The 24,382-nt window shown below is 38.2% G+C and overlaps 1 protein-coding gene across 8 annotated transcripts in view; it reads right to left on the bottom strand.

Moving 5' to 3' along the window:
* Sgce (sarcoglycan epsilon) overlaps positions 1-24,382 on the bottom strand; it is a 70,797-nt gene that overhangs the window by 33,279 nt on the left and 13,136 nt on the right. For 4 of the 8 annotated variants that reach the window (XM_028869801.1, XM_028869799.1, XM_028869800.2 and 1 more), the window contains exons 2-5: positions 20,650-20,757; positions 11,552-11,674; positions 10,113-10,270; positions 4,789-4,861 (exon numbers count right to left, since the gene is read on the bottom strand). In XM_028869801.1, coding sequence (XP_028725634.1) covers positions 4,789-4,861; positions 10,113-10,270; positions 11,552-11,674; positions 20,650-20,757 — 462 coding nt within the window. The remainder of the gene's footprint in view (positions 1-4,788; positions 4,862-10,112; positions 10,271-11,551; positions 11,675-20,649; positions 20,758-24,382) is intronic. The other 4 variants (XM_028869805.1, XM_028869804.1, XM_028869803.2 and 1 more) reach the window with 1 other exon arrangement.

The raw sequence follows: 24,382 nt of genomic DNA, 5'->3' as shown, positions 1-24,382 counted from the left end.
AGGCAGATCTCTGTTGAGTTGAAGGCCAACCTGGTCTACATAGTGAGTTTCAGGACAACCAGGACTGAATAGTGAGACCCTGTCTCAATAACAACAACAAAATTATGTCTGTACTCAACAGATATAAACTTTTTCATCATTAATCCCTAAACAATATGTCAACTGTTTATATAGAACATACATTGCATAGGTATAATACGTAATCTAGAGATGATTCACATATGGAAGCATATTACAGGTCATATGTAAAAAATATTTATTTAAAAGTTTTTTTATTTACATAAAATAGTTTTTACATATGACCTGAACATATTATATAGGGGACTTAAGAGTTCTCTGATTTGGGTATCCAAGGGGATCTAGGAACCAACACTGGTGGGTACTGAGGGATTACTGTGACTTCAAAGGCTTCTCTGTAATTGATGATGTGTCTAAGAACATAATATACATTAGACATTGAACTATATGTACAATATAATAAAATCCATGGTTCATGGAGGTAATTTATAATTACAGAATTTAGCCAGATAAAGGAAGAAGAAAGAAAAGACTAAGCCTGTGTTTTTAATTTACAATATTTCTGATATTGTTTGGAACATGCTAAAAATCATTGCTTTTTTTCTATGATACTGATTATATAGCTGGTGAGAATTCTAAAATTTACAATGATTCTATTTGGATTATTGTGTACTAAATGTTTCAGAAAATAAAAAAGTTCTTGTATAGTTTCACAGTTAAGAGTTTTAGTGAGCTTTTTTTTTTCTTCCAAAACATTCACTAAAATTCTTCTTTAAAAATTTTAAGCCAGTGGTGGTGGCACACCCCTTTAATCCCAGCACTCAGGAGGCAGAAGCAGCAGAAGTTCGAGGCCAGCCTGGTCTACAGAGCTAGTTCCAGAACAGCCAGGACTACACAAAGAAAACCTGTCTTGAAAAACAAAAAACAAATGAACAAAATTTTTTAAAATATACTTTAAATAAACCTAATATAAAATTCAGTCTGTTAATATAAGAAACATTAACTAAATAAAAATATTTCAGTTTCTCTTGCCGGGCAGTGGTGGCGCACGCCTTTAATCCCAGTACTCGGGAGGCAGAGGCAGGAGGATCTCTGTGAGTTCGATGCCTGCCTGCCTGGTCTACAAAGTGAGTTCCAGGAAAGGCGCAAAGCTACACAGAGAAACCCTGTCTTGAAAAACAAAAACAAACAAACAAACAAACAAAAATTCAGTTTCTCAAGTGTTGTTCTGAAATTGCTGACATTTTCCCTGATTGGTCTCTTAAAATTATAATGTTTTCTTCTTACACAATACTATTTGTGCAATAATAGGAGTTAACTTAAAAACTATTTATAACCAGGGCAAATGAAGAGACTCATGTGGATTATAAGAGTGGGAATGTCTGCAGGTTCTTGTACCCCGCCCCCATACTTTTGAGTGGAAGATTAGAGATGCTCAGAAAAATACAATAATTTCAATTTATCTCATCTAATTTTTCTCTAAGTTAGAGACTGTGTCTATAATGTGCTCTGCAGACTTCGAACATATGGCAAAAACTTATAAAACATTAAAACTTTAGCCCCTATTTTAACATGAAAAGGTTGGTTATATGAATATTTCTGAGTTCCAAACAGATTTAACGTCTCCAATACTAATTATACTATGTACATTCTCTAATTTATTTAAACAAAAACATGAGTTTGTAAATTAATCTACTCTTGTTTAATTAATGGAAAATAAAAACATAGAATAAGCACCTGACATCTTAATGACCTCATTTCTTGGAAGACTCTTTGATATTTATGGACACAAGACACCAGAGTTTCAGTGAGGGAGCCAGCACCAGCTGCAGGGTTTTCTTCAGAGCTGTGTAGCAAGTGGTGACCACTTCTGAAGCCACAGCTCTGTAAGGCCCTACTCACAGAAAACTCTTTCCCCTCTCCTGAAGGCACTAGTTTGGCTAGATTTATTCAGTGCATAGCCTACATGTAGTCTTCTAAAATAGGATCTCTTCATTCTCTTTCTTGCAGATGAATTTTCAGTTTATACAAATGCATTTCCTCTTTACATACAACAGTAGCTTAATCTTTGACACTTTCCCCCATGCCTGGAAACAGTCACACAAATGAAGCATGAAGAAGAGTTTCTCAGTGGTAAATGATATAATATTTATAAATAATAGCAAACATACTCGTGGATAGGCCAGATGTATACAATTACTCTTTTCCCTAACTATTTTAAAGCCAGCCTCCACTCCACCCCTCTCCACTCTCTCCCACCCCGGGACCCCACCACTCTTAGACTCTTCCTGATCCATTCAGCCCCACTTAGCGGTTCTCTTTCTGAGATCTACTGCAAGGCCTTGTGGGTGCTACCGTATCCCTCCAAAGTTCTGGACTGTGCAGCTTGACTGCTGTCTACTGGGCCAGGAACTACTGCCAAGTCTCTCTGGGATGAGTCACAGGAGCTTTCTAACTCTGGGGAAATCCCATACTTGCTATATTTGGAAATCAAAGAGGCCAAGAGAACAGTAGGCCAGCAGATTGGTGGCAGGGCTCTGAGGTGCTAACCCCAATTTAGGGATTCACTTTATGTACTCTTTGAGCACCATGCTGTGGAGGCTACATGACTAATTTCCCATTAGGTCACTCAGAGTAGAAGACAGCTGGCCCAAGAGCTGGGCTGAACATGATTACCCTGATTTACAACGTTGTTATTTCCTTTTTCTAAACTTTATCTGGGGCAAACAGCATGCGTGAAGGCCATGTTCAAAGACGTCCATTCTCAAGTACATATGAACCTTGTCTAGACTGGCAAGGACAAATGTGTGACCTTTTTAGTTTAGTGGTTTCAAAGCATTTGGGGTCACTGAACCCTATGTAGAAAAGAAGTCGAGCAGATCTGCCTGAACTCCAAAGAAGACTTCTCCAGTCTTCTCCCCGCTCACTAACACGGCTTCTAACTACTTGGTGCAGATGAGCAGCTGCCAACGCTTGCTTCCGACCCTCCAACTGTGTAGCATTCTTACATCAGGAAGCAAGCACATGAATATGGACCCCCACGTGACATTACCACCTACAACAGGCTCTGAATGTTCACGTTCTACAGCAGAGACCAGACTAAAGAAAGAGAAAGGTCCAACTGCAGACCAGGCTCTCTTCCAGTCTGTCATATCTGACAAAGACGGTCTCTTGAGACTATAACTACAAGGTCCAAGAGCCCAAAGCCACCGTGGTGTAAATATGTGACCCCAACCATGAATCCAGAATGGGAAGGAAAAGACAATGACTCTGCCCACTTAAAGAGTTCTCAATTCTGCAGGAACAGCTTAAACTAGATACAACTATCCAACCCTGATGAAGTTGAGAATCAGTCTCCCTAATCTATGGATTCCTAAAAATCATGTAGAGGGTGGGAGTGTGGAGAGGGAATGCTATGTCTAGGGCCATAGAACTAGACCTTGCACTTGTTATCATATATTAACAGCACTGGCATTTTTAACCTGGCATAGTCGTCTGCAGTTGGTACTATTAAAATACTTAAGGGAAGACCCACTGAAGGCCATTCAAGTCTTTGAGCAGTCTTTCCAGGCACATATTGCTGATCTTGAACTTAATTCTTTCTTTTATACAGTCTAAAGGCAACTTTTAACTCAGCTTTACTGAGTTATTATGAATTTCAAAATACTAGTTTCTGGCAAAATGCTGTTTGCCTATTTTCTGCCAATAAACAGGAACAGTAATTCCCCATCAAGAATATACTATTATTTTTCTCTTTTTCAGAGGAAAAGAACTGTAACAGCTCCCTCCTGTTAGTGCCTTTACTAACAGAAGTATAGAGAAGATTATCTTATAATTTTCTAATGGTACCTAAAATATTTTCTCTTTCTTTTTTAACATTTAAGCTTCAATAGATGTATCTCTGTGAGTTTGAGGTCAGCCTGGTGCACAGGGCAAGTTCCAGGACAGCCAGGACTATACAGAGAACCCTTTCTTGAAAACTCAAAATAATGATGATGATGATCATGATGATGACGATGATCCCTCAAGTTTTGGGTATGGGATGGTAATATTTTTCCCCTTTCCTCTCTCTAAGCCCTCCCAGCTATCTTCCCATGGTCCCTTCCCCTGTCTCCCCAATCTCAAGTTGGTAGCCTCGCTAAAACATTTTAAGTGTTAAACACATTTCCTAGTCTTTGCTAAAATATAAGCATAATTTTTATATTTCCTGTGTCCCCAACCTTCAAAATCCTCAAGAAGTCACTTAGAGTTTGAGCATGTTACTCTAAATTGTCGGTGGATTCTAACATTTGCGACACAAAGGGCAAATTCATCTAATTAGCAAACTGTGTACCCCAACTATCTAATTAGCAAACTATGTACCCCAAGTCCCTCAACCACAGCTTATCTTCACATGCAGCTAAACTACTACTTACAATTACACCAAAGTTAAATATAAAAGTAGCTGATAATGACTGTGTTCTTGGGCTTAACTCACAGGCTTTAGAGCCGACTTGGAAGCAGGTGCATCTTAGTACTTCAGCACTGATGCAGCAAGGCTTGAAGACATCATCAGCATCTGGTGACGAGCCAGCCTCAGTTCGTCAGCACAGTACACCACTTTTATAAAAAGTTAGAAATGGCTTGGTTTTCTTTCCTACATTTTACTATTTCACCAGTTATAGTAGAGATGTGGTGCTTTATAATCAACAATTATATTTCATGTTTATAAACACAATGAAATCCTTCTTATAAATAAGAAGTGATCATCGGCATATTTTCCATGCTTACCTTCTGCTGACATTATATTAATTATCAAATTATGTCTTGCAGTCTCAAAAGTACGTCTATTGTAGGCAGTTATCTATTAGAAAAGGAAAATCATGTTTAGAAAGTGAAATGCTTTGTAAAATGCAACTCATTAAAGACAAAATGAAAACAAATCATTGTTCTTTCCATTTTTATTATTTGTTGATATATCGAGACAATTCCTTTCCCTGGGCAGTAAGAACCCAGAACCTTAAGCAGTATTGTAGGAAAATAATTAATTAGCCAGGTCTATTTAACATGCTAAAACAAAAAGTTAAATAGAGAAAGATTCCTTCGTAGAAAGCCGTTAGACACAGAAGGCAGTATGGATGGGTCACTAGAAGATGGATGAATTATTACGAGTGACGTGCTGGCGATAGACTAAGATCAAAACAAAACACCCCCCCCCAAAAAAAAAACCCTAAGAATGTATGGTTGTGCTAGTAAACTGAATTTAAGAACCAAGCACACCAATGTTGCATTTAGTGCTCCACTGCACAACAATCGGTCAAAAGATTTGTCATAAATAACCCTTTCAGGATGGACATACATCTCATGATGAGTAAAGCAGTAAGATCATAGTCTATAAAACTTAGGGCGCATGCTCAAAAACCACAAACCAGCCTTTTCATACAGTCAAATGTTAGTACACACTTGCAGGGTCAGTGAGCTTACATCGAAGTCAACTCGGAAAGGACTACCAGAGACAAACAAAGCAAAGGCCATGGCTTCAGAACTCGAGGGATAATTAACTTTGTAACAGGCACTAAATGGTGCAGACACATCTGGAGTACCTCAACAAAACCAAATGACTGTGTCAAACTCTTAAGAGTCCCGGCACTAGGTTTCTGGTGGTGACTGCAGCTGTAGGTGACATCAAAACAGAAGATTGGGAGAAAACTGGCTCCAGATACTAGGACAGAGACCCTTGTGCATTCAACAAGCACCAGAGATGTTTACATATCAATAGGAACTTAGACAGAAGTAGGGTACAATCGTCAGGAATACTGAGAGTTAAATCAGCAAGATTCGGAAGTGGGGGATAAATAATTTCGAACCTTTGGCAATATTTGTTCTGAACAGCACACTAACCCACAGAGTTAAAGGAGTTTCTCTCTCTCCAACTTGTCAAAATTCCATTGGGGTTGCCACTTTCTTCCTGGCAGACACATGAGCAGCGGGGTGCACATCAAACCATGACCTTAATACTAGCTACCAAGCTAAGTAGGAGAGAGTACCGAATCCTAACCACTAGACCACCAGGGATGCCAGCTACCAAACTAAGTAGGAGGTATTTTTCTAAGAAAGCAAAGGAAGAAGTTAAAAAAGTAAGTTGTACTTGGGAATTTTTGTGATTTAAAAGTTTAGCTTTTACTCATTAATTTACACAATTAATATATACTAATTAGTTAATTTGCCTTACTCCCCCCTCCAAATAATCATAATCATATTTTCAGTGGAAGAAAAGATGACTGATCTTCTCCAATGTGTTATTATAGGGAGATTTGGGCTCAGAAAAGATAATGAGTATTATAAATTAATAATAATAGCCTTCCTTATTTGTCACAAATTTCATTACTGTAAAATTTGTAAACTCCAGCTTCATTTTTTTTTTAATCACAGGTTACTGGGGGAAGTGAAGATATTTTATATTAAGAGGAAAATTTTTATTATCTGAATGTATATCTAATGTTTAATCTTAACAGCTATACCAAAATAGTATGCTTTTTCTCACTTCTAATAAGACATTTAAGTACTGTAATGACCTCAATCAAATTTTACTTACTGCAAAGACATGAAGCACTTCAAAGCTTGAGGGGGGATGCTTTATTTTTGATCCTCTGTTTCTAAAATAATGCCTAACCAATTTCAGATGTTTAAAATCTAAATATTTCAAATATATCGTTACTGAATTCATAGATTGATATAATTAAATAATGGTTTAAGACATATAAAACTTGACTAAATTAATAGAAGAATATATTAAAATCCTATGCTTTTTACACCACATAGATATATGTGCATTCTATAAAAGGTTGTGTTAAGTTGTCATTGGTACTTTTTAAGCATCTTATTTGACACAGATTCATAACATTTAATGTCTTAAGAACATCTTGACAGTTCTTCAAGCAGTAGTTGAAATTATGGACGTGATGTTTAAAATCCCATTTACTTAACGAGATGAAGATTTCATTTACCTATTTTTCTTAAGGTCTCATTTACTTATTACAAAAACATGTAGACTTAAAACATATTGCTTAGTTTTGCTTTGTTTTTGAACACTATGAAACCAGTAATCTAAATGCCACCCACATATATAGTCTTGTGGTTCATCTCCCCACCTCCTAGTTCAACATTTTGTTTAAAACTTTATCCATACTGCTGGACAAGCCTCAGTTCATTTTTGCTCATAATATTTACCATATAAACACAACATGATGTATGCACCTAGCTCTTGCTAACTGCCTTTTGAGTCTGTTGCCTTGTGAGTTTCCAGTGCTCTGCTTTATGAACAATGTTCAAGGAGTGTGTCCGTACATGCCTTCAGGTGAGTTTTTGCAAGTTGCTTGTTTGGGTAGATACTGAGAAGTGGGACTGCTTAGTAATATAGTACACTAATATTCGCTCATGTGATACAACCCACAGTGGTCATGTCAATCCCCACATTCACCTGCAGTGTTTTTCATGCAATGATGGTAGAATTCTCATGATTATCTGAATATATATGTCCCTCATTACTGGTAAGAATAGACACCTTACTTGGGTTCATGGGTATTTGTGTGTCCTCTTCAGTAAAATATCTTCTTCTTATTGAATTGAGGATTTCTTTTCAATTTCAGGTACCCTATAGTCAGGCACATGCAATGACAGTATCTTCCCCTGTTTTATGGCTTATTTCTTAAAGAATCTCTTTTGATGACTAGTTCACAAATATAATAGTGAAAATTACATATTTTCTCTCATTAAATATGCAGTTGATATTTAAGAAATGTATTCTTGTCCCCAAGTCAGCAAGAGAGTCTTCTGTATTTTAATATAATAATTCAGTCTTTTGTTTTTCACATTTAAGACCTTATCTACCTAGATTTGTGCTTGGAGTTTAATATGAAGGATCTAACTCTATGGTTGGTATGAAGGATCTAATTCAAATGGCTAACAATTTTTCTGAGCACGAGTTAAGAAATAGACCTTCCTTTTCTCAATGACCTGTGGCACCAACCCTTCAACCAACTATCACTGTTCCTTGTGTGGCCTGTTGCTGTCCTTGCTACTCAACCCTTCGGCCCATCTGTCCATCTCTGTGTCACTGCAACTCTGTACTAATGACCTTGGGTTTATGGAAATCTGGAAGCCTGCAAGAGAACAGAAACCTCCTTTGCTTTCTTCTTCATTAGGGCTTAGTTGTTTCTAGCACATAATCCTCCCCATACATGTGAGAAACAGTCAAGTTCTATTTTCAAAAATCCACTGAAAACTATATTGGCATTGAACTGAATCTATAGAAATTATGCCATTATCACACTATCTTCCTATTACTGAAATTACCATTTATTTATGCAAATTTTACATTCTTTGTGTTATATTTACTCCTGGTACCTTATAATTTTTGTCTCTATTGAAAATACATGCCTGTTTGAAAGATCTATTTTCTCAATACTTTTTATTCATATGCAGAAATGGAACCACATTTATATTTCTCCTATAGCTTATTGCTAGCCTTTCATAATATTTTAATAGTCCATAGACTTCATACTATTGACCATTCAATTTCTTTCTTTCAAATCATTGGGGATTTGATGTCATGTTCTTCCCTTCACTAGCTATGACTTCCAATATATTCTACAATATAGAGGATGTCATTCTTGTTTTGTTCCCGAATTTAAGTGAAATTTTTCTAATGTTTCCCCACTGAGAATGATGTTTGCTATTCTTTTGGGAAAAATGATCAGGTTAAGGAAGATCACTTTGATTCTTTATTTAAAAAGAGCTCAACAGAGGGACTGGAGAGATGGCTCATCAGTTAAAAGCACTTCCTGCTCTTGCAGAAGACTTAAGTTTGGTTCCCAGTACCCACATCAACAGTGAAACAGTTTTATCTTTTAATTATAACTTTTAAAGGAAATATTAATTTGATTTAAATTACCATTATCATTGCTGTTATGGGTTTTAACTTCTCATGTCTTATAGGTATGTTGATACTGGAAAAAAAAACTGGTGAATTATAACACCCCAATGGCTTTCAGAGTACAGGCTAACTCTATCATCACAGCTTACACAGCCCTCGGGAGGGTTACCTTAGCAACACTGATAACTTGTGCTCCTATCATCTGTCCCCTGGAATGTACCCTAACTTCTAACCACATATATAGCTCTCTGAGATCATATACTTTTTCACATTTCCCTGATTTGTTTGGATCTGGGGGTGGGGTGGGGTGTGCTTTTATTGTTTGTTTTGTTTTGTTTCAGTTCTGGAGATGAGCTTGCACATGCCTGCTACCTTCTCTATCACTAAGTGAGAGCCCAAACCCTATTTTCAAAATCTTGAAGGGCTGCTTCCTTCCCCCAGGAAGGCTTCCCTGACTGTGTGAAATGGATGCCTGAGCAGCTTCTGATGATAGCAGTTCCCACAGCATTGGGTAGGCATGTGTTTCTCTCCCAGATCTTCAGCCCCTAGACCATAATGCATGGCTGAATGCATCTGCCATTCATCCTTCTAACCCTAGTCACCTTTCACATGTTTGGTAAGTAAGATGTCTAGTGAGTGACTTTATTTCAATAAGCATGAAATTTGAATAAAAAATATAGATGTGACTTGGCAATTTGGCTCAGTGGGTAAATGTACTCACTGCCAAGTCCGAAGACCTAAGTGTGATCCTCAGGACACACAGAGTGGAAGGAGAGACTCCTAACAGCTGTTCTCTGACCTCCAGAAATGCATCAAGGCGCGCGCGCGCACACACACACACACACACACACACACACAACTGAAATATTTTTTAAATGAAATATTTTTTAAAATATAGAACAAATAAATGTTTTAAGTATGCATTTATCTTATTACATAGACTTTATGTTAATTTATTTCTTTTAATCATTTGATTTTTCAGTAGTTTAGTTTATCATTTTTAATATAAATGTTGAAACAGCAAACTTTATAGAGAAGAATATTATATGTCAAAACATTAGCAAGTATATTTCTATGTTAAAAAAAATCTTAAAAATCACTTCCATGTAACTTTAATTTCAACATTTAAAACAAATGATAAAACAAAAACCCATAATATTGCTCATTCAAAATAAATTACCTCGATGATAGTTGGTTTCCCCACATTTTCAGCTGTTGGAGACCCATACAGAACCCCATCACTGTATGGTGTCCTTTGGATGTATCGAAGCCATCCAGGTCTGTCTGGGTAACCCATTAAATTTGTGTTAAATGTTATGGGATCATTACTAACTTCACCTAGATAAGGAACACAGAATTAAGACATACAACAATTATTTTCATACATGCTTCCTTGGTGCTTTCAATCAAAACATTCCACCTGAAAAAAAATTTTTTTTGACATTTGTAGCAAACTGAATACACAAATGAAAAAAAAATTCATCTGGAAATTTTGACTTTAGTTATGCACATGCTGAAAAATATGCTTTTGGTTGTTGAATTGGTCTTGAGATCTAATTAATAAAAGTAGTAGATTTTAACAAATTTCTTGGTACTATTTTGAGGATAATACTTTAGGACAGTTTCACCAGTAAGACAACAAGTATTGTTCATAAATATCTCCCCAAATGCATTTATCTGTTAATAAGAAGCATTCACTTCATGCACTTCGGAGTGGTCAAATAATTATGAATGTATCATAATGTGTCGTAGTTATTTACTTTTCTTATATGTAACAACTGCTGTCCAAACGGCTTAGCCATAGTTTTCTAAAACTGGAACATCCCATAAGAAAACACTTTAAAAGTAAAAAGACTCTTTTTACTATTAAAAACAGGTCTACTGTCATTTTATTAATGTCAGATAAGCTACTATTCATCATATAACCTACAAAAGAATATTTATATTAATTCTAATATTAAACATGTATTCTTCCAAAATTTAATTTTCAGAAGTCATTTTTGTTACTTAAGAGTTATAGCTTAATGTTTTCTCTTGCTATTCTTTCTGTATCTTCATTAATGTGACAGTACTTGTGATAATTCAAAATAACATTTAAAAGAATAGTGAATGTTTTAATAATTGTTATTACTTCAAAGGAAAATAAATCATCATTGCATTATTATGAACTTTATCAAACTGTCTCATAAAGTAAAATCGCTTTTTAAAAACAGTTATTTAATACCTTATTTCATTCTCTTACACAACAAATGTATAGTTTTCTAAAAAAAAAAAAAAATCACTATACTATGTACGAAACTAAGTCAGAGCATAGAATATCAGAATTGGGTACAGCTGTAATTATTTTTGTGTGACTAATGGCAGGTCATTTGCCAGGCAGGGACATAACACTCAAGGCTGAAACTTAAGAAATATGCACTCTCTAAAATTCAAAAAATTATTTCCTTTTATAATTAAATTTCTCATCTTAAAATGAGAAAGATCCTACAACAACTAATTTTTTCACAGATCCAAATCATTTTAAACACTGTTAATTGTGTTTGATTTCATATCACGCAGGTTGTGCACATTGAACAAAAAGAAATATTTAACCCTTCTTCCCTCCTGCAGAGAACCTACCAGGCTTCGGATAAGGTGGAAATTCACCCTTAAAATACTCTCTCTCCAACACATGAACAAAGAGGACCCCTGCAGACGGGTATACGTTCCGATCGGAGTGCACCTTTGAGAAAAGAGTGAACACTGAAAGCAAAGAGACAGACAAGAGTGAGAACTACCCTTGATAACAGCATCGGCTAGAGCGGGGGCTCACTATGCAGGGACTGCTGAGAAAACCAAACAACACACGAGGGAACCGTTAGTGCTTATTTGATTGAAAGCGAAGCAATTTTAGGACAAAGCAGAAGAAAACTCTTCCGACTTGTATTCAGTAACCATTAAAATACCGCACAAGTAAAATGACATACATTACATTTAGTATTTTTAATTGCCATTAAGCATAAAGACATAAATATCATTTTGATGATTTATTTTTGTTCAAAAATATTACCAACAAAACACATATAATAAAAACCTGCAAACTTTATAATTACTACAGTTTTTTTCCTTTTCCCTTTTTAAAAAGCAAATACATAGAGTACTTTTAAATAATAAATACTATTGCTTTCCAAGCAGAGGCAGGGCAGTCTAATAACTCTCACCAGAATGGACAGCAACTCATTTATACTTAGGAAGATGTGCTGGCAACTTTCTCCATGCATTACTAAAACCTTTCTTAGAAACAATTACTTTATTTCATGTCTCCTGATTTTGGCATCTAATAATTAAAATAGCATAATCTATTCCATTGTGATACCTCCTAAGTTAGCAGCAACAATTACACAACACAACTCTGGACAAATCATTCTTTAGGCAAAATGAGACCAATTTCATGATTCACTATGACTTAGGACATAAGATTCCAGTGCACGAAAATGGCTAAATTGGTCTGATTAGTTTCTACCTCTTGTTTTTCCTCTGATATCATCATCTCCACCAGCACATTAAAGCCATCATCCCTTGTCACCTCTGCACTGTCTTTTGGGATTCTAGCTTCATGACTGGCCAGCAGCTGCAATTTTTAGACAGGTAAACCCTATCAGCCCCGTTCTTTCCCTTAGTCACTGATGGATCTGTAAATGTGGTAATTAACCTCAGGAACCCCAAGACTGCTCACACCAGGCTCACAGCTTGCTAAAAGCCCTAGACAGCCAGATTACTGAAAGTAGAGTTTTTAGTATTGAAAAAAGGAAGAAGAACTCCCACAAAATGTTTCCCCCTCTGAGAAAACTTGTTCCTCTGTTCTGTGGAGAGCTGCCCCTAAAAAAAGAAGAGTGAACTAAAACATTTGGCTTGTAGTTTCATGTATCCATAACTTGACTACTAAAAACACAACTTCGAAGTCTATGGAGCAGCCAGATGTGGTGGCTCATGCCTGTAATTCTATCACTCAAGAGATCTATATGAGGATTGTTTTGGGTTTAAGACAAGCCTTGGTTATAGAAATAAGTTCAGGGTAGCCTGGATTACAGAGCAAGATCCTATCTCAAAAGAAAGTAACCACAACCAAAAAGGCTATGTAACCAAATAAATAAATAAATAAATAAATAAAAGCTGCAAGATGGTTCAGCCAGGTTTGTAGGAAGACACGGATGTGTTTGGCACCGAAGTATGCAGTCTTCCCCCTTGGTGTTCTAATTGCCAGCTTCTACTCAAGGACTATGTACTCACCTGGAGAAATGGTCACATTCCAAATAATAATCACTGAATCAGAGAAAAATTGTAAGGATGGAAAACATGAAAATCTGAATTTCTTTGATCCAGTTCAATAACACAATGTATCCTAAATATCAGATGGTGTCAAAAATGTGAAGACCACAGAGACTCAACCCCTGCTTCCCACATGGCCACCATCCAGTTTGGGAGACCAACATCTTCTTAACTAGGTCTTACCCCAGAAATATAAGCTGTTCGGGCAGTATCATGAAGGGTGGGTTGACTTTGGAAAGATCTGGAAAAAATTAATAGAGTAGTTGTTTACAAGACAGAGACAGAGTATTTGGGCATTCAGCAATGAAAACGTGCAAGATGCGTGAGTGGGATATTGTGAGGAACCTATAAAGGAAGTAATTAAGTCAAATATGTACAATCCTGGGGTTTATGTCAGAAGAAAACAAAGCTGGGAAGAAAAGAATCAAATGGTAGAGAGTTTCAAACTGCTTCTGAGAAGTAATTTTCCTCGATATGACAGTTGTTAAAATTCCAGATCTCAACCTTATGTCTAAATCACAGGAATATTCAGAATGATCTAAATGAATCTCTTCTGAACTGATCTGATTTATTAATCTTCCTAGCGATGAAAACACCATGCCATGCAATACTGAGTTTTATTTTCCTTGTCATTTTTTTAATGCCTTGAGGAGAGTTCAGCATATTTAAATAGGTTTACTGATGCCTGTGGAATGAATGAATACATTCGAATACGAAGCAATGCAGAGACAGACACAGGTCTCACGCTAGGGAGCTAAACATATATGACACTTAATTTAAGATATAGTATTCTGTAGATTACTGTCCTCCATTTCCATCATAAAGTAATAGGCTCTTTTAGTGTTTGCTACGTAAAGTGATATATGTCAGCTTGTGAGGCAAAAGGACATGTTTCTCCCGTTAAACAACACTGAAATAATTCGATTTTCTAAATAGCCCTCACAGAGCCTAACACGAACCCATTAAAGGGTACCTATCATTCCATATCACCCCACCATGACTAGTATAGAGCACCTGGGATTCTGCCCCCACAAAACAAACAAAGAAACAAAACCATTTCTGCAATAGTTAAGCCACAATTCACCATGGCCCTCTCAGGCTTTAAGATGACATGCACATTTTCTTTATTCTTGTGTACTCAACTGCCGTTCTGCAATCTGTTGAACTGTACCCTTGCTGGTCAGTTGCCTTGGCAACTCTACAGTAAAGCCTACTTCACTTTAAGTATAGTATACCATTCACTGGAGAAAAACATGATACAGATGTATGACATATTCATCATCTAGATATGGAAAATGACTAAGCCACTATGTTTTGTTTGTGAAAATATCACTTCCTTTCTTCACAATGGGTTTAAATTATGGGCACCCACACAACATTTTCAGAGAAGAGCCCTTTCCCTATGCCTTTGTTATTTGCAAAACAAATAGCCTCCTTACAAGAGGCTATTTGGGCAGTATTTACACCTATGCTTCTTTTCAAAAGCAAAATGACATAGAGAATTTGAAGCTCTGGGCTGTTGTTCTTCTAAACATGAGCTATGTCAATAATGTTCATGGGGTCTGCACAAACACCCATAGAGACTGCTTCTTGGAGTTAACGTCTGCTGCATTCACAGGTGCCTATCCACAAACAACAAACTTGATATATATTATTTTTCTTAATAATGAGTATGGAAAATGAAATGTAAACCCCCCAAGAAGCCACAGCACGAAGATCTGATCAACTCCACAATATACATGTGGACTGCACTGTGCTAATCAAGCCGAGGCCACAGGGTCTGGCTTCTCTGTGTCTCGCATGATTCTGCAATCTTGTACAGCTGCAAATCCATTACCTCTGCAAACATGCCACTGGAAACAAACGAAACTGAAAACCAGTATGTAGCTAGATCCCTGCAAATCTAGCAACATTCGTGGGCAAAACAATTAAAGCAGAAGTTCGACCCATGGAGAATTAAAAGCATCACTGTCAAACAGAAAAGATGGCTAAGGTGATAAAGACTAAAACTTTCGAAAATACATTGCCATAAGCAATAGAATTTAATTAAAAAAAAAAAAACCAGCTGGGCGGTGGTGGCGCACGCCTTTAATCCCAGCACTCGGGAGGCAGAGGCAGGCGGATCTCTGTGAGTTCGAGGCCAGCCTGGGCTACCAAGTGAGTCCCAGGAAAGGCGCAAAGCTACACAGAGAAACCCTGTCTCGAAAAAAAAAACAAAAAAAAAAAAAACAAAAAAAACCAAACTCATGTCTGAATAAAGAAGAGCTGGAAATAATGTCAATATTTCACCCTCCCTAAGCTCCTATGTCTCTCATTACCATGCAACCAAAATCTTATTCACGGAAGTATTCTTTGCATGTTTAGTCACAGGGAATATAGAAAAGGTCAGGGCATTTCAACAACTCTATATTATGTGACAGTAGATAGCCAAGAATCAAATAATAGGTCTTGACAGCAGTAGCAATAAAGTGGGACCTCACGCTAGCTAAACTGTGCCCATCTTCCTTTGCTAAGAATCTGTTAGAAATTTTCTCTCTGTGTACAGGAAAAGGTTAAGTGTGTGCATCAGTGTTACAATTACCTTAAAAGCAAAAGCAAACATGGATATACTTCACAAACACTGAAGTTTGAAAGATTATGCTGCTGAAGAAGCTCTAACAGATCTTCACAATTGCTGTTACTGAAACGTAAACAGACACACATACCATCCCTTCTTTACAAAGAGTCCAAAGGACACATTCCGGACCTTTTTCTGCGTCACTAAGAACAAGGACAGAGCCATAAAGATAAAATAGACATTAGTGTGAGGTTGGAAAGTTCCAGCTACATTTAATCTTAAAGCTGTCTCCCTTATGCAGACTTTGAGAAGAATGCCATAAATTATTGTCAGTAAGCGTGTCCAAGTAGCCTTCGTTAGATACCAATTATGTGTAAGTCTCATTTACACATAATTTACCAACAAATTGATGGCTTTATACCAACCACTTACATTGACCTTTTCTCACTGTTAGGGTTTACAAGGATGGAGTAAAATCTCAGATTACCGGGGTTCAGCAATGGAGCATGTAGAGGGCTGATGCTCCCAAGGTAGCAGTGGCTGATCCGCTTTTGTAATGTTCTAAGATCATCATTTCTCACATCAGTTACTGCACGCGGCTCTATTACAGAGGGGGCTGTATGGACTGTTTGGTTGCCTGTCATTTACAAACCACAAGAGCGGGTCCCAGCAGGCCAATGCATTTTAAGGTTGTGTGTTTTATGGATTCTGTTGTCTCCCTTGGCAGACAGGTTGTCAGCTGTCATCTCTCTCCTCTCTCTCTCTCTCTCTCTCTCTCTCTCTCTCTCTCTCTCTTTGTTTTGTTTTTCGAGACAGAGTTTCTCTGTGTAGCTTTGCGCCTTTCCTGGAACTTGCTTTGGAGACCAGGCTGGCCTCGAACTCACAGAGATCCGCCTGCCTCTGCCTCCTGAGTGCTGAGATTAAAGGCGTGCGCCACCACCACCCGGCTCATTTCTCATTGCTCTCAGTATGTTTTCTATAGCAGCTCCTCTAGCCTTTTAAGTTTGCCATGATTAACCTACTGCAGGTTTAAAAACCAGACTAGCAAATGAGGTAGGACTGCGTGCTAAATTAAGAGAAGATACGTGCCGTTTCAGTGTGTGCAGTGCTCTGCTCCATGTGAAAAACCAGAAGCCTGCATTTGAAGCATTAGCTGCCCAAGGACCCTTTTGTGGTGTATTTCCTGGTTCTTAGCTGATGCTGTAAGCCTGTGAATGGACTCTCTTACGATACTCTGGATGGTGTCATTCCTCGAGGCAAAAGCAGTATAAACTCTGTGCAATATAATACATTCAGAAATAAATAAGTGTACAATTGAAAGTCTTAATTCAATCCAGATGTTATGTAAACATGAGCTGTCAAATCAAAATGAACATAAGGTGTTAGGTGAAATAACTTCATGCTTGCTATGTGAGAAACAGACTGCATAATTTAAACCAAGATTTATAGATTAAATATTACTCTTAGCAGGAGTAACCTAACCAACCTGAAAAGTACCAAGATACTATAATGAATAGCTTTCATATAAGAAATTAAAAGTGTATTTCTAAAAAAAAAAAAAGCATCTAATTTTATCAGTGTGCCTTTTGTGGCCAGTCATTGGGAAAGTATCAAAAAGGTACTTTGGAGACAATTATTTAAATAAGACAGTATATATATATTTCCAACTGCTCACAGCATTATCTTAATGGAAAGTACTACCTGGAAGAAGTTATATAAAAATTATGAAGAAGATTTTTCAAGATACTCAAGCTATAAAGAAGGCACTGAGAGGCACCTATCTTAATACAAGTTTAAAAAGCAAAATTTGACCTAAGCAACTAGGCATGAGTATCCTGAAAATCAAACATTTTAAGTACTAACCAGGGAAATGAGACTTCATTTTTTTCATGTTACAGCTTTAAGGGGCTTAACAGTCTCTCTGAGACTCAGAGCCCTGCATACACAGCAGCACTGCAAGGAGCCGCCACTCACCGCATCGGAACAGACCGCACGGTGAATCCCTTCGGCTCTCTGAATCAAGATAACTCATCTCAGGATTTGCAGGGCTTAATAAATTTATGAATTCCTTCCTAATTCATTTTTAACAAGTTATTACACCATTCAATTGAAATTTAATTATTAAGCCAGGTAATTACTGTAGAAAAATATTTTAAGAGATCTTAATATCCAACCAGGTACACAATGTATTTTCTTCCTTTTTTTTTTTTTAACCCCTCATTGAGATTTATGCTAGGTTTGATCAATTCAGCTTTATAAATGTTGGCTTTCAATTGAAAGCGTTTCTCTGCTGTCAGCCGTTCACCTCAGGGTATCAAAGGCCGGCGGGCCATTCATTTGGAGGTAGGCAGCTGTTGTTTTTCTTGCAGTCACAAATAGCCCGTGCCTAAGCTGCAGGATTCATTCTAAGGACAGCATTAGATTGCCTCCTTTGCCTAAGATACAGGCGCTTCTGTTCATGTGAGGCAGAAATCATGGCTTGGATCTTTTTCTACAAAAAGGCAGAAGAATTTCTGCATGAAAATTTTCCCTCCTAAGTTACTAATTTCAATTTTCCTAAATTGGAATTATCTTGGTTATTATCTAACCAAATATATTTTTCCCTTTTGCCTGTGTGTTTGTGTGGCTTAAATATCAATATGAAAAAGGTGCACACTATTGTTATAAGGGTGATCAATAGAACACAGGACTCGGAGAACGCCAAAAGTTGAAAAGGGTTTTAGATGTCATGCTGTCTAGGCATGCAAATATCTTTATTAAAAGACAGATTAAAGCACTCCTGACCAAGACACGGCCTTAGCCTCCTGCTCAAGCCAGGACTGGCATGGAATTGATAAGCCCTCCATTTTACTGTACAGGTGACAAAGCTGAACTCAGAGAGACGAAACGTTTGTCTCACAAGCACAGATCAGGACTAACAGTGGAGCCATGAAGTTTATCAACCCAACAACACAAAATACAAGTTAACACATTTGCTAGTTAATGCTTCTGCTACAATAAGATTGCTGTTAGGAACTGCATAACTCCTTAACGTGGTTAATAATTTCTCTGTGATTTATAAAGAACCAGAATTTGATCAGAGAATCTAAGTTTCTCATTTCAGAGAGTTCTCTTAATCACACTGCAGAACTAAAAAAGGCGAGTTTACATACACACAAACTTTAACAAACTCAGGTAGAAAAAAGCCTGCTGAGTGGTTTAGAGGAGGAGGAGGAGGCGGCATCTCCAGGTAGAAGCTCAGACTTAGGAGGACAGCTCCTATCCCCCGTACACGGTCGTTTAGAGTCTGAAACTCGGCTGGAGCTAACAGCTTGTTAGACAGAACACTTCTGGCAAACCAAACAAGGACCAGAGGGGTATGTGAGAGAGGACAGAAGCCCTAAGAATCACAGTTTAAAACAAGAGGAAGAGTGAAAAAGGAAAAGATGACTATAATTTATACAATGTTCTGTGAAGTTTAGAGGAAGAATCTTTGGGGATTGCATGGGTGTATCAGAAGCCAAGGAAGGCTCCATTCCTTTGGAAAGAACAGAGTAGAAGGTAGAATGCTAACCAGAGCAACGGAAGACACACATATCAGACCCATAACTAGAAAGAAACAGCAAGAAGGGCCATGCCAAACAAACAAAATAATAAGGGTTATCAGAGTGAGGCTTTGGAAGAACTTGTGGGAGAATTCACAGGAGACAACTAGAGAGGACGTGGGAAGAAGAACCATATGCAGTTCCAGAATGAGTACTCTGGTGTTTTTTTTGTTTTTTTTAAAACAAATGCCTGGCATCTTTTCACGGGAAGTTACTGCTATAAAAGTGTTATATTCACATAGATATGAGCAATGAGATTTCTTTAAAATACACAGATGTTTGTTTCAAAGACAGAGGCGATACTGGGAAACTTTGTCCTACTATGAAACAGATGTAGAGGATGAAGATTCCAGGTGCTGAATAGTTGGGTACCAGTTATAAAAATGTTAGTGACCTCAACTTCAAAGATACATGGAGAAACTTCTTACAGGAAGGACATTTTATGATATGAATTTGCTCTTTTCAAAATATTTTAATACTAGCACTATTATGCAAACATTTTGGTGGCCCCCAAAGTTATAGAAACCAGGCCTACTATTTAGATAATCTTCATAACCACATACAGCCAATATTTGGGAAGGAAAAAGATCTTAGAGATGAATAAACAAAAATTATGAAGTGAAAATTTACAATAGTAACTGATATTCTAAACAAACCTAATACTAAGGTAGACTTTTGTCCTAAATAAATGCACTCTTTCAAAGGTCATGCAATGTGGCTAATGGACACATTTAGAGATAGAGAAATGTACAAGGATGAACTCATCATTCAAGGGGGAATCCATCTTTCTAATAGAAATCAAGTACCAAGTAATTATTTAATAGCAAAAAACCCCATCAATTTGGTTTACAATCAAATCACCCAAAATTAGATGAAATATTTATGGCCATTTTTCTAAGTTTACATAAAGGCTGTTTCAAAGTGATATTGTTAATTTTACTTCTTAATGTTTTTCAATGTTTTAAATAAACTGTTATAATAAGCACACTTGGACAATTTCTATAAGTGGCATTATAGAGACTGGATATGGGGCATAGGTTAAAAACAAGAGTGATTTTTAGTTTTTTTTTTTTTTTAAAGGAAAATAATGGGTTAAGAATATAGGAGGATACAGGAGGATCAAAAGTCTTTTTAGACGATTAGGAAAACAAAATTTTATTTTTCCAAATGAACGTATTAAACACTCATTGACACAGGACTGACACTGAACACTGGCAGCGAGCACCGACTTCCACATGGAGAAGTACGTGTACAGCCTGGACACTCACCATCTCCCTTCCCAGCAGCCGTTTCTCTGCTGACAATAAAACTGTGGGCTTGTTTGGTCTTCCAGTTAACTGTTCCATTTATGCCACCAGCACAGCTTAATAAAAAAGCTTTTCAGAATAAAACAAATGCACACAAAGAAATGAAATTAATGTCAAATTCAAAATGACTATCACAGATACTGTTAACTTGCTCAGATCACATCTGGTCAAAGCAGCTGCTGAGTTCCAACTAGCAAACTTATTACCTGTCAATATGGGGAATCTACAAGTAAACAAGACATCGTTCCTGCCCCACAAGGAGCTCACAATCTGTGAGGATTGAATGGTAACCTCTATCTAGAAATATTGATTATGAAATGACATCAATGATATTCGCAGGTGGCCAAAAGCACACGGGCCACAGGAAGACTGGAGGGGTGACAATTATCTCTGGCTAGGAATTCTGCATTACATCAACCCAGAGTTGAGTTTGGAAATATTAAAGTGGCAGCGATGAGCAGGATTAGACAGGGTCCAGAGATACACCAGAAGACTGGAGGGGAGACAATGATCTCTGGTCGGGAATTTTTCATTACATCAACCCAGGGTTGAGTTTGGAAATATTAAAGTGGCAGCGATGCAGAAGATTAGATAGGGTCCAGGGATACACAGAGACTATCACAATGGTCAGTTCAAAGCTACGGGAAAGACAAAGAGGCGCCAGCCACAAGACCCGAAGAAGATAATGCTGAATAGTTCTCAAACCTCAGGATACAAAGATAAAGGAGAATCACAGGTGGCTTTGAAGACTTGGTCTAGAATGATACCGGCCAGAGATACATCAGTAAGCCCAGATGAAAGGTTAACTTCAGGAGAAAGATGAGAATCCAACTCAGGGTCTCTTAAATTTAGGGTACCAAATGGACATCCAGGTGAACCCCACCAAGAAGAGAGGGCTACAGCTTTGGTTCATAAACGAATGTAAAGGGGCTTCACCAGGTGCAGACTTGAAGTCATTTCTCAATAGAACTGATAGCAAAAGCTGAAGTGCCAGTGCAACTGGGAAGACACCATGCCCCCAGGGAACACATCTGGACTCTGAACCTTGAGGTGATCTGGAGCACGTACACAGTCCAGCCTGTTTCTCTTCACCCCGACTGCCCATCTTCCCACCGCGTTTCCCGTGTTCACCCTCACCTTTCAGACTGCATGGATTTCGCCTCCATTTTTCTGACAACACTAGCTCTCTCCTCTCCTCTCCCTCTTCTCACCATCTCAGAGCAGTTGCCTCTGGGTTGAGCACAGCTGCAAAATCCCTGAGGATTTCCCCCATGCATCTGTCCTTTCTCCAAAACCCCAAATGCAGTTAAGAAAGAACACACAGGGGCCAGAGGTGACTCAATGGTTAAGAACACTTACTTCCCTCAAACAAGACACTGGCTTGGATCCTAGCATCCAACTCGGGTAGATCATGATCTAGCCCTCCAAGGGGGTCTGGTGCTTTCTTCCGATCTCCTCGGGCACCTGCATATAGGTGGTGCACATAACCCAAGAATGCATGCATGCACACACACACACACACACACACACACACACACACACACACACACACATTTAAAAACTAAAAAAGAAATGACTAAGATAGACTGTACAGAATAGGCAGGGACAGTCAAAGTAGAATGTGTTAACCTACATACTTATATATCAAAATCAGAGAATGACTCCACAAAGAGGACGCAGGAGTGGCACAGGTTGGACAACAGAATCTGAAACGCCTCATACTGCAGTGGGAGGAGATATCAAGGATGAGGGTCCAGCCCACATCCTCACGTGAAAAAGACTACTCCCTTTCAAACATAGGCCATTTCCTTGTGACCGACTGACAATGGAGTTCTAGTAAAGCTGTGAAGGAAGGAAAGAAAGTACAGGGGTCAAGACGCAGAAGCTGCAGGCACAGTCCCTCCGTGAGAGCAGCAGCAGTCAGTACGAGGAAGCAGTGAGCAAATGACGAGGGCAGAGGGGAGAAACGAGGAGTCATGCTAGTAGAGGTAAACTGAGGTTCCGTCTACACACAAGCTCTAGCAAGCACGGGAGGAGAAAGAAAGAGAGAGAACGGAGATAAAGACAAGGAGCATAGGCGCCGGAGAGATGGCTCAGTGGTTAAGAGCACTGGCTGCTCTTCCAGAAGGACCGGGTTTCAAGTCCCAGCACCCACATGGCAGTTTACAACTGTCTGTAGCTCCAGTTCCAGGGGCTCTGACACCCTCACACAGACATACATGCAGGCAAAACCCCAATGTACATTTAGTAAGTAAATAAATCTTTAAAAAATTAACAAAAAAAAAAGAAAGGAAGGAAAAAAGAAGAGCATAATCATTGGGACAGAAGTCGAGGAAAAGTAGAACCGTCGGGGACAGAGACAGCCACATAAAGAAAATACTTCCTGATGAGAAAGGACAACTGAAAACAAAACCATCCTGTTGAGTCCAGCAAAACTGATGCTAAAACACCTGGAAACCTTGAAGTCAGAGATTATGAATGCATTTTCTTTTCACATCGACTTTTCAGGAAAATATTTAACAAACTAAATGAGAAATATCAAGTACCAGTATAAAAGGGGGACGGTGAGGAATGGAATTCAAAATCTAGGGTCTAGCTGGCTGTGGTGACACATGCCTTTGATCCCTGGACATGCAGGTTGTTACCTGCAAGGAAATCAAGGACAGATTCCTTGTTTAAAAACAAACAAACAAAAAGAACAAAACCCCGCAAAAACCTAGGTCATTAAAACAAACCACCTAACAAGCATGAAGTCTCAAGGGAAGTAAAAGTCAGAGACTCTAGACTCTAACGAGGCAACTACTGGACTGGCATTCCGTTTGAAACTATGTAAACTTAAGTGAACTAGCTTTATCTACTAAACGGCTCATCTCATGAGTGACTTCCCTACGAAGTAGTTGATTTGTTCTATAACTGAAATGATGGATTTCTAAAGCTAGAGGAAACACATGGTAGGCATTCCCAATAACTGCCATTTTAAACAAACTCCAAATATGCTGACAATGTCCCAGGGCCCAGCAGTCCTTTACAGCACTGTCATCATTGGGTTTTAAAGGTAGCATGGCCGGTTATACACCTAGGCATCCCCTTTAGAATAAATGCCCCGTGTACCCCAAACGGTTTATAGCAAATATAAACACAGCACATAGCCAAGACTCTATAAAAGAAAGTCTAGGCGGATGGGCTACACAATTTCATCATGTGATTCTCATAAACAATTATGAAGTCTAGAAGACTGACATAACATGAAAGAATATGAGATAGGAGTCCGATCTGCCTGCATGTACCAAAGCAAGAGAGACCCAGCACTGGAAACCCCTACCTTTCTACCCCCGGCTAATCTATCTTAACGGGCAGAACATCTGAATCACTGCTGGATGGTGAAGAAGCCCACCCTACAGATGCAGGAAGCAGATGACAAATTCTGCTCTACTTTGCAGCAGCATTTAGATTTTACCGTTTCACACTGCCAGACCCTGAGTCAAGATCTTTCACGTACTGACTGTCTCACTCAATCCTCACAAACCCAAGTGAATCTATCAATGTGTTTGAAGATTACAGAGGCTTAATCTTTAGGCACAAGGTAGTAAATCCAGCAAGCAGACGCCCTGGAGCTTGTCACTTCTCTGTGGATGGGGTAGTGAGTCATCCACAAAGTAAGCCTGGGTTGAGAGACCAGATAGCAGCACTGGGT

The sequence above is a fragment of the Peromyscus leucopus genome, chromosome 3, assembly GCF_004664715.2.
Source record: "Peromyscus leucopus breed LL Stock chromosome 3, UCI_PerLeu_2.1, whole genome shotgun sequence".
NCBI lineage: Eukaryota > Metazoa > Chordata > Mammalia > Rodentia > Cricetidae > Peromyscus > Peromyscus leucopus.
This window is presented reverse-complemented; position numbering and strand designations above follow the sequence as displayed.